The following is a 12,095-nucleotide window of genomic DNA, read 5'->3' on the forward strand; positions in this document are numbered from 1 at the left end:
TTTTATTTGCGTACTGTAGGTATCTACTATCTAGAGAAGAGACGATGAATCGTTGCAGACCGCGGGCCGCGGGTTGGCCGCGTATGATATGGTAGTTTGTTTAAAAATAAATAAAATTTGCGACGGTGGAAATGAGAAAAATTGCATCGGAGTATCGGAGCATCGGGGCATCGGCGCGCGCGACCGGCGCGGCCCGCGACCGGAAAGCGAAAGGGCGAAGAGGAAGAAGATAAGCGGCGGCGGACGCCATATGCGAATCGTCCGCCGGGCGCGACGGCCGCGTACGCGGAGCCATCGCTGAACGAGCTGAGCGACGCAGGGGCGCAGCCTCACTCATTCGGGGGCTCTCTTTGGAGCGAGTGCCGCCCGGGGGCTCGAGGACGATAGGAAAAAGACCGAAGAGATCGGGAGCGCCGCCGTGGCGGAGAAGAAGGGGTAGCGGCGCGTGCGCGTTTCGCGCAGCCGAATTCGGCCGAGTCGGTTCGGTCGGGTCACGTGGTTCGGCGTCGTCGTCGGTCGCTCGGACCAGCGCCAGCTGCGGCAGTCGGCCGCGCGCGCCGGCCGCGCTCGCACGCGTTTCGACGCGCCCGGCGCCAAAATGACAATTATAGTGTTTCTCATAGACACGTCCGCCTCGATGAACCAGAGGGCCTACCTGGGCGGACGGCCCACGCTGCTCGACGTGGCGAAGGGCGCGGTCGAGACGTTCGTCAAGGTATGCGTCGCCGTTTCTCCTTTTCGCCTTTTCGAGGTTAACGGCCCGAGGACGCGTCATCTCGACTGATCGACGTTCGCGTTTTGGTGTTGCAGGTGAGGCAGAAGTCGCCCGAGAGCCGCGGCGACAGGTACATGCTGCTGACGTTCGAGGAGCCGCCCGTCAACATCAAGGTTCGTGTGCCGCGCCCGTCCCCCGGCCCCCGCGCGCCCCCTCTACTCCCTCCGCTCCCTCCGCACCATAGACAACGACGCGGGGGACCGTATCGTTTCCTTTTTTCGATAAACTTGTTTATTTACACTTGCACACCTTGCGGCCGAATAAACAAAAGCCGAATAAACGGTTTCATTTGTTTGTTTATTTTTTGCTTTTTGCACAATTCCCATCGACTAATTTGAGGTTATGGTCTATGTTGTGAAACAACTTTTCAAAATAAAACTCGACAAATGAATGGACATTATCGTTTTCTATTCCATTCTATTACACCTGCTTCTTTGAAAACCACTGTTCTACTAAATTCATCAAGAGTTAAAAAATTTTCATTTATTGGAATAAATAAATTTAAAAAATATCTTCAACAGTTATCATTTTAGGTTATTGTTCGTCTTTGGGCACAGGCATCTGTTCAGTGAGTGCTACCTATTATCTTCGAAATCATTTTTATATTATTATTATTTGAGTATAGTGATTATTATGTAATTATAATTTCGATCGATCATCACAGATTAGGTTTTCCTTAATTTTCCTAATCTCACGGATGACTATTGTGTTGAGTGATTAAACTATTTTTTTGAATTAAAAAATTACCATTTATTTTAATTTTGCAAAACAAGACCCGTCGATTAATTGTTAAGCTAACGCCTGTCATGTAACAGAAGATTTACCATAAATAAATTTCACAAAGTACACTTTTATCTAACGCTTCACATTATTCAGAAACTCCTGGTCTTTGTGCAACAGCTGCAAGACAGTTTAGTTTTTCACTTGCCATTTACTGGCAACTCAAACGTCTAGTCTGTTTAAACATTAAGATGAATCAAGAACGCCTCCAAGAGCAGGGACGTCATTGGGGGGGGGATAGAAGGGTCCATTTGCCCCTCCTCAAATTTAACTAGAAGTAGTCAATTTCCCCCCCCCCCCCTGAAATTACGTCCCTGATTCTAAACCACAAATTATATGATTTCAACTTTTCCATAGATAGTAATATGTACATTTTTATACTAAACAGTATTTATTTACATGCGATATGTAAATGGTACAGAGAATGTATATTTTTCAGTGAATTTTAACTTCACTGGTGAAGTTCAAATACATTTTCACTAGTAGATACATGTTTCTACTAGCGAAAATATAAAGCCTGGCATATTGCTCCATAGTTTGTCTACACTTGAATATTACACTGTTTTAAAAATATGATAGCTATCCCTACCGATATTACTACGGACTTCTGCAAAACGATTGTAGTTTCAACAGCTGGATAGTAGGCAACACTGTAAAGGAGCACTTGTTAATATGATAGCATTTCTTTGTATTTATAAATATTCTGACTAACCTTGTTTTATGATCTATTTAGGTATGCTTTTACCTACTCTGTTTGAATCTCCGATTGTTACGTATGTGGTGTAATGACTACACTTGTTCAATAAGTCGTTAATATGATTTGATTTATTACGCTTTCAATTTTTTTTAATATTTGCGATCTTTTTTCTGGTTGAGTGGTGTGGTCCCAACAATATTATATATACATATATAGCCATATGTTGAAAAGTCATTCACTTTTTCAAGACATTTATTTTCTTTCAATTTCTGCAAGTGAATTGAGTAGATTATCTCTTGCATTAGGTTGCTAAGAAAATAATTACTGTTTAAATTTAAATACATTTTTCGTCAAATCAAAATAAGCATCGTTATAATCGACACATCTTTGTCAGATTTATTCATTCTGGGGGTGTAAAATAAGTTTTGTAATTGATATAATCACTGGTTTTTGTTGCACATTACAAAATAGTAGAGAAATTGTTTGTTTCTGTTTTGTAAAAGAAAACACGGAGCAGACTTTATAACAGCGATTTTTCTGTTTTCATTAAGTTTGTGCAGCACCCATATATCGAGCTTTTATGATTTTCTTCGCTGTTTTAGGTGTCCAAGTTTACGAATTGTGTGATTCTGATAACACCTTCAGATTGTTATTATTAACTGAAGAAGAATGCTAAAAAAGACATTGCATTGTACGTTCCTTAACAGCAGTTTCTGTTTCTTTACCAACCGTTTTGAACTCGATATAGCCTGATTTGAAGCAAAATCAATACTAAAACCGAATTCTATGTTACCAAAATACAGACTGAAAAATACACATATTTTAACATAATTACAATGAAATAGAAATTGGACAACAAATTAAATGGTCAGAATTTAAATCAAATTTGGGTCAGAATAAAAATCAAATCTCTGTCAAAATTTTAATAACAGCCTGGTTATAATTATATTATTCGGGGTCAGAATAAATATCAAATGGTTAGAATAAAAATAGCATACGGTCAGAATAAAAATATAGGGCGATCAGAATTAAAATAATGAATGGTCATGATTATATTATTCCGGGTCATAATCAATAATTAATGGCTAGAATAAAAATAGCAAACGGTCAGAACTAAAATATAGAATGACCAAGTGAATTAAAAAATATATATTATTCATAAATATATATTGGTAATGAATTATTTATTTTAGAAATATCTCACACACACCAAAACTGTTGCACAAGTTAGGTGCAAGCGAGCATTGGTCAGAACTCAACGAACCTGCAAAGGTATGCGAAGGTATTCAGAGCGATTAACATTATTGCTAACTAAAAGAAATGGTTCTGACCATCTGTCAAAATAATTCTAACCATTACCCGTCTAATATCTATTCTGTCTGATATATTATGACCTTTTAATATAAATTCTGACCACAACCGTATTAAAATTCTGACCCGAAAAATACGAGCCTTGAAATTTAAAGTTAAAATTTATTGGTTTATAGCTACAAATTCTTGAAGACAAATGTATCATCACCATATATGCACATCAAAAATCAAATCACTAATCATCCAATAATTTTTAATAATTTTCAGGGCAGCAAAATCATATCTAATGATCTTTCAGAAGAAAAGTTTGCTCTTCAGTTCTCAGCATGAGTTTGGTGACTTGTTATATATAAAATACATCTTGCAACAAAAAAACTAATATATATTATACGGTAAACGTAGACTCATTTTCTGTTATATTGGATTATATTATATTACAACCTTTAGTATGTAATATAACAGAAAATGTCTCGTGCCATAACAACTGACTCACCTGATTTTCTTGGGATGAGCCATATTTCAAAAAATCATACACAACTAATTATTTTTCTCAAATTAGGGTACTGAATTCAAGTATATTACTAATTGCGCTTTGGGCAAAAGCTCAGTTTCAAAATGTCTTTCTGAGTCTACGGACAGTGATAAACGCTTTTATTAATTAAAGTTAATACTGAAATGAACTATTTTCATAATCGGAAATTGAAATACATTGTGGAAATTTAGAAGAAGACTTATTTTTTAATTATGTATTTTCAGATGTAAACGAAACAATAAAATTTGCTAAATTTTAATCAAATCCTATATACATATTTACAGGCTGGATGGAAAGAAAACTTAGCTACCTTTATGAACGAACTGAAAAATCTCCAGTGCTTTGGAATGACCACCATGGGTGCGGCGCTCAAGCACGCTTTTGACGTTTTGAACATCAACAGAATGCAAACGGGTATCGACACGTACGGCCAAGGAAGATGTCCGTTCTATCTGGAGCCCTCCGTAATTGTAGTGATAACTGACGGTGGTAAACTATCCAGTAATGCAGGCGTTCAAGAAGATGTAACTAAAATTAGTCATAGACTTGTAGTGCCTTAAAAACTTGTTATTTTATCTTGATTATTTTCTTTTCAGTTTATATTACCAATGAATTGTCCGATACCGGGTTCAGAATTGACGCGCGAGCCTTTCCGTTGGGACCAAAGATTGTTTTCGTTGGTGTTGCGTCTTTCCGGTACTCCCGCGATAGAGAGAGACTCGGGATTAGTGCCTTCCGATACGTCTCCGATAGACATAATGTGCGAAGTGACTGGAGGTAATTTTCTTATTTACTTTTATCACTCACTCGAAAGTAACGAAGTAGCCTATCGACGTGATGATCGTTTCGTTCGCGTCGACAGTTGTTTGTCTTGAGTTATTTCGAATTATATGTATTTTTAGTGATCTATAAAAGGACGGATTTTCTGTAGGATTCTGAAAATAAATTTTTACAGGTCGGTCTTATTGTATTACTTCGCATCGTATGTTGTTACAATGTATCGATAGTTTAGTACAAAAGGTACAGAGTGGAGTAGTAATTAATTTTGAAAAGTTCGGAGCAGATCCGCCTCCCGTAGAGAGCGGAGGATCTGGCGGCCGCGACGATGAAATATCCGACGAGCTCGGACTGACGAACTTAGGAAACAATATTGACATGAAAATGGATGGGTATATTGACTTGTGCGATGGAGAAAAAAATGGAGTAAGTCGATTTTAGTATATTTTGCGAATATATTATTTTTTAAATATGTAATACTAATTTCTCTTTTATTTTTAGACTCGTTGGAGTAATGGTCAGACTTACATAGGTCCAACGGGACAAATAATAAATAATACTGCATGGCATTCATGTCGAAAACTTATCTATGTGCCTCGTGCTACGGCACAGAAAGGCTTTGCCGTAGGATTTTGGCCAATTCCTGAATCTTTTAGACCGGATCCGAATGCAACTTCTCTGGTATTACACTTAAATATTTATAAAACCATTAGTAACTTGCTGAGGAAATTACCTCAATTTAAGCTACTTGATCTTTTTTAATGTGCTTACGTAGTTTATTCTTAATTCTTTGTCTATGTAGATTGAAGGTTTAAGATTGTGGAATGTATCTCTGACACTATGAACGAAATAGTGTTGCATTTATTTGAATGTTCACCAAATTTGAGTTACCTACATTATTGAGGAACTTGAATTTTAAACACTTGACTTACCCTTTATTTTTTACCAATTCATTCTTCATAATCTTTCCCGCAGTCGATTGTGTCTAACACGGTAGAGAATAGTCAGCTACAGAACTCACACTGTTTTTAAAATCTTTTTGGAAAGATTTTTTTTTCGGTTAAGTGAAGTTTTATGAAAATGAAAATGCAGTGATCATCCTACAATAGAATATAAACTTTTACATCATCCTATTATAATACGCAAATATATAGATAGTAATATAATATAACCATTTTTTTCAGCCTCCTCGTACTGCTCATCCAATTGTAAAATTTACGTGTACATCTCAAGAACCAATGGTCATTGATAACTTACCGTTCGACAAATACGAGTTAGAACCTAGTCCACTTACCCAATTTATATTGGCGAGAAAACAACCTACGATATGTTGGCAAGTAAGTGTAACAGATATCTTAATATAGTTTATAATAATACGGAATATATCTCGTGGTGAAGGTAATCATACTTTTGCTTATTCACACCTTCATCGTAATATAAGCAAAGTCATATGTGTAAGCATTTGAGTTCACCACCATTGAGGAAAAGGAAATATTTATATATCAATATTTCAACTCTTATTTGAGTTGAGTTTCAAATTTAAATTTGTTGCTACATTCTCAGTAGTTAAATGACTGATAGTTCTATATAAAATGCTTTCCTTTCCAGGTTTTTGTGGCCAATAGTTGTAAGAGTTCAGATCTAGGACAACCGTTTGGTTACTTGAAAGCGAGCACAAATCTTAACTGTGTAAATTTGTTCGTAATGCCTTATAACTACCCGGTATTGTTACCGTTGCTCGACGATCTCTTCAAGGTGCACAGGTGCAAACCGACGCCGGAATGGAAACAAATGTTTCAACAATACGTCGATAGAATGCCTTCTTATTATGTTGCCGTATGTTTACTTACATTATTTTATTATATATATAATTATTCAATGTTATTGTATATTCTGTATCTTGTCTTACCAGCCTCTAAAGAGAGCTCTCACTAAAATGGGAGCGCCGTGTCAATTGGTCCAAAGTTTAGTGCCTGACTCTCAAGATAACTCACTTAGTTACTCCGTTTTGAATTATTTGAAACGGTTAAAAAATCAAGCCAAGGCGGAATTTGATAAATTGTGCAACGACGTACTAAACAAAGTGGGAACTAATACTCCACTTCTGAAAGGTGTCGAGAGTGTACGCGTCAACCCAAGGTCGCCTCTGAAAAAGGACCTGACGACGCATCCGTGTTTACATGATAAATTTACGTCGATGCGCGATCAACTGAATGAATTTGGAGGTTACGTTGTCGGACTCTCAAGAAATCGACATAAAGCTCAAGCGCACACTTACAGGAATCCATTTGATATCCAACGAAGAGATTTATTAGATCAGGTAATTATTGTTAATAATCCAAGTAGTCTTAGAACCTCAAATACAGTAATGTGACAAAATAATCGGACAAACATTATTTTTCATATTTTTGTAGTTTCTACATACTTTTATATAATTAAAAAATATAAAACAAGGTTTTTACACAAACAATTTATTTTCACATTTTTAATTTAAAAAATATTATCTAACAACACCTTTCTTTTTTATTACTTAGAGTACTCTTTTAGGTATGCTCTATATTCGCTATATTATTTTTTTGTCATTTAACCACATGTTTTCAATGGTTTATATATCTAATTTAGTATTTGAGCACTTGTATACGATGGATTTAAGAACTGCTCAACAATTTTCTATTGGATTTAAATCAGGTGAATTATCTGGCAAAGGTAAAATTGTATCTAGCTAAAACGTTTTTATAGAAATCTTGATTCATCGTTTCTCAAGCAAAATAACGGGAATTGGTACCCTTGCTGCAAAAATCAAACCATAACATCCCTGAATGTGGGTATTTTACGACTCTTTTTGTACATTCTTTCTTGTACTTCACCTGTGCACAAAATCGCAGTGTTCTGTCAACATACGTATGATTGTCTCGTTGGAGAAACAAACTTCCAAAAAAAATTACCATAAACATTTATGGTGTGAATTAAAAACCATTTTAAAACATAATTAAAAGACATATTTTTTTCTAATCATCATCTCGTTGTTACTTGGCCCATTCAAATTTTTTTTTTTCATCGCGTTTCTTAGTCGAGGCTTTTTTACTGCGGGGCTGATTTTTTTAACATCCACTTATGTAGTAAAGTTCTCTTAGATATTTCGATTCTTTCATCATTTAAATAACTGTTACACCTTTATTCGTAACCCGCCTATTTCGCAATGCAATAGAAACATTTTTCTGTCCGTCGAGGGGGTCGTTTTACATGTTCGTCTACATTTATGTCTTGGCGTATAGGGTTGCTGTCTAAGTGCTAACATTTTTTTTATTCTCATCACTAATTGATGAGACATGTTGAATTTTCGGGCTCTTTTTCGATAAGTATGAGTTTCTTTACCAAGTAAATTACAAATTGCAATTTTCACTTCAACAAATATTTTTTGTTTAAGCCATTTTATATACACCAAAAAATTATTATTAAATACTATTGAATTAATCCACAAATTATCAATTAGGAACAATTATTTATCTTAATGTTTTGACAAAACCACAAATTGCTGCACACTGATTACAATCTCCTTTGTTCAATCTGTAACTGTATCTTATCCCCAACCTTTTGGGTATACATATAATTATTTTGTTAAAAATCATATTAAAAAAAAATCATTTCCTATATTAATTGCTTGCAATATATTAAAATATGTGAAATGTTGGAGTGTTCCAATTATTTTGTCACACCTCTGTATATACACATATATACTGTGAAACTTGAACAAGACTACTCCATATATATTATGTTGTTTTTGCATTTAAATTATATTATTATCAAAAAAAATTATGTTTATCTATCTAAATGGCATATGTGGTCAAAATACGTCCCTTAAAAATCAACAACAAGAATAGATTCGCTGATACTAAAAACTGATACTGTTGTATAAATAATTTTAATATTAAAATTGAATGTTGTATTGTGTGTGCGTGCATTACACCTGATTTTAATATATTGCTTCTAGGTATCTGTATAGAATTTCTTTTGACTAGATAATAACACCAGGATCAATTTCAACACAATTGAAATTACTTATGGTTATAAAATTGTCACTTTATAATATTCATATTGCTTTACGCAGGTTGTTAGAATGCGGGCGAACTTCCTGCAACCTTCTCTAGCTCATACTAAACTCGTAGACGATGATTCTCTGCATTCAATGCCAATATCTCAAATGGGTAATTATCAAGAATATCTGAAAAGAATGACTCCACCGTTGCGAGAGATCGAATCGGCGCCTGTTAGACAACACATGTTTGGAAATCCATTCAAAATCGATAAAGTAAGCATCTTTATACAATTATATATAAGATGATATCTTAATTTCTTTATTTAATCATTCATTAACAATTTCAGCGTATGATGGTTGACGAAGCTGAAGACCTCGTAATCGGTGGAAGCAGCGCAACGACCGGAAGTAGTCGCGTCCTGAACAAAAGGGCCAATAGTCCCATGATAGGAGAGATGGGCCACGCACAAATAATGCAGAGAGGACCTCTGAAGGCCCGAAAAGCGGGACCTCTACCAGCAAACTATTCTGTCAAGAGGCCCTCTACTCCATCATTGAACAATGTCAATAATTCTTTACCTTCGCAATCTCCCGTCGTAGTTTCAGAAGCGTCGCCGGTATACGGTAGACCACCCGAACAAGTGGGTATGTGGGCGCACACTGGTAATGGTGAAATTAATTTACCGCCCCTGGACGTAAGTCCGTCCATTATGAACGACACACCTGGAAATTTGTTTTCGCCAATACCCGCTTATCAACCGATGTCGGTGAACATTAATTCTCTTCCGCCCGTTGTGAAGCCTATGCTCAATGGAGGTAATACTAATATTTAAACCATACTTATTTTTGTCACAAAGACAAGATTATATTTTAAATTACACAATGAATTCAGTTAGTTTTCCAACAAAAGATCTCACTTATCAGATATAGTTGATTCCATTCTGCAATAAGACGTCTAGTTTTTTTTTTTTAGTTGATTTTGTCAGAAAACGGATGTGCCAAGATTGTGTGGAAACATTGCATAACACGCTTTCCATACTGCAGTGTACTTTTACTAAATACTCACTCACATATATAAAATGCCTTACTGTTTTCTCTACTCGTTTTTAGATATTGTCAGTTTTATTCTTTAAAACCTTTCGTAAAATTAATTGTTACTAGTTGTTGATGTTAGTTATAATATTGCACTCACAATTGACTAAAGATTTTTAGTAGTTTTTAAACATAAAAATTTACTTTTTATACTTTAAAAATTAAATTTTAATCTAGAGCCCAAAATATATCAAATACACCTATTCAGGCCATATTTTTGAAAATATGGTTCAATAAATTCAAGGGACTTACAGCCTTAAATTATACTAAATAACCATATTATTAGACTCAGAGGTTTATGGCACCTTTAGGTGCCCAATGAGTACTCGCGATTTTCTTGATGACTTCTATAGAAGCCATCAAAATATATTTTGCCATAGCAAGTGTTGAGAGAACATAAAATAAAAAATTGTCGATATACTATAATCCATTTTTTCTCAAGAGTCAATGCACAAATACAAATACACGCAGAATACATGTGATCGCTGTAAACAGAACTAGCTGAATTAGAACAAATAAAACACTAATAATTTTGAAACAAATAAAATTAAAAATCACAATAATAAAACATTGTTAACTATAATAAAACATTGTTAACTACGGTTAAACGTTTGAAAACCACACTTCATATGAAACAAACTAATACTGCCCTGCGTATTTACATGTTCCAGCACGTCCATCGTGGAGTATGACCAATCACAAGGCAGAAATTTAAGAGCATATGATGCTCACTCATTCACTGTTTAAAATAAATAGACTAATTCAGCGTGTACTTGATAGAATAATTGAGTTATCTCGTCTTTGTGATAAAAATCTTATTTGACAGTATATGTCATTTATTATTATTTTTTTATTGTAAATGTACTGTTTTATTGCAAGCCCATTTCTACTACCCTTCTTATATCTGTAAGTGTATTTTTTTTAACTATTAACAGACAGTTACTTAGCTGTTGGCTTAAAACAACCAAGATCCCCGTCTCCGCCGCCTCCACCTGGATTACCGCCTTTCACTTTAGGGGCGATGCCAGCTGTTTTTTCAATGACTGATGATCAACAAGAAAGACAAATTAGCATGATATTACACGAAGCGGCCGTGGGAAGCATGACAAACAACTCTAAAAACTTGCAAAGATTTCCAAGTCACCAGCCGCCCCCTCTCACTAAAAAAGAAATTAACGAGATCAAACGGCATAATCTTAATATTAGAGGCCAGGTGTATAAAGCAGTGAGGCGCCCTGGAAAAGGTATTTATTTTGTTTATAGTTGTTTTTAGCATTAGCACAATTTTTATTGATTGGTAATGATATAATTGCAGATTTCTCGGAATTATTCAACTTACTTAAGAAGTTACGCGGCGAAGTAGCAGTCAAACGGGAAGTGTTACACGAAGTCATCGATGAATCGTTACGGTTCAAACGAAAAGGATTGTCGAAGCTTCTTCAGCAGTTTGCGACGGCGATGGAGAAGAACGGAAATAATATCGGAGGACAATCTAAAAACGATTTTAAAAATGAATTTAGTAATACGGGCATTATCTTTTCTCATATCAATCATCACAGTTAAAACGAAATACTTAGAATAATTGTGCTGTGAATCTATAATAGATGTACTTGGAACAACTAAAACGGACTTTTAAAAAAATGAGTTGCAGTAGATTTTAAATTGTATATGTTTATATTAAACTATTTTTGAATAAAACACACTTGCGCGTCAATATTATTTTGTTAAAATTTATGAACTGATTCTTTTTATCCAAATAAATTATGATTTTTGTCTATATTTACAAATTTGTAATCAAAATAAAAAATCTACTGTGATTCTATAATAAACGCTAGTGTGTGTATAAAACATTATCAAATGTGATCGTTTATTTTTAAAGTGTTGGAAGTTTTGTGAATTATTAAAAATTATATTATATAAAATATATGAAGAGAAACTTTACCAATATATACATATATAATAAATAACTTCAAATTTTGTTACAAACTGACTGCTGTTGTTTTGTTGACTGTTGATCGAAGATTGAACAAAAACGAAGACAAGATGTGAGTCGCATGGCACCACCGAGAAGATGTGTAACAAATTATATTATTAT

At 35.0% G+C, this 12,095-nt stretch overlaps 1 protein-coding gene across 2 annotated transcripts; it reads left to right on the plus strand.

The window, feature by feature from the left end:
• Positions 1–248: 248 nt before the first annotated feature.
• IntS6 (integrator complex subunit 6) lies at positions 249–11,990 on the plus strand. Of its 2 annotated transcripts, none has more exons than XM_088203825.1 (13): positions 249–715; positions 811–888; positions 4,380–4,619; positions 4,692–4,872; positions 5,051–5,298; positions 5,374–5,553; positions 6,057–6,209; positions 6,481–6,708; positions 6,785–7,192; positions 8,981–9,181; positions 9,256–9,724; positions 10,936–11,244; positions 11,316–11,990. In XM_088203825.1, exons 1-13 carry the CDS (start codon positions 599–601, stop codon positions 11,561–11,563), a joined length of 3,060 nt encoding a protein of 1,019 aa, XP_088059951.1. In that variant the 5' UTR covers positions 249–598; the 3' UTR covers positions 11,564–11,990. The 2 variants fall into 2 exon arrangements, with proteins under 2 accessions (XP_088059951.1, XP_088059952.1); XM_088203826.1 differs by having other exon boundaries at positions 5,149–5,298.
• The last annotated feature ends 105 nt before the right edge of the window (positions 11,991–12,095 follow it).

This window comes from Plectrocnemia conspersa, unplaced genomic scaffold (genome assembly GCF_051122295.1).
Source record: "Plectrocnemia conspersa isolate PC_06_02 unplaced genomic scaffold, ASM5112229v1 ptg000014l, whole genome shotgun sequence".
Classification (NCBI taxonomy): Eukaryota; Metazoa; Arthropoda; class Insecta; order Trichoptera; family Polycentropodidae; genus Plectrocnemia; species Plectrocnemia conspersa.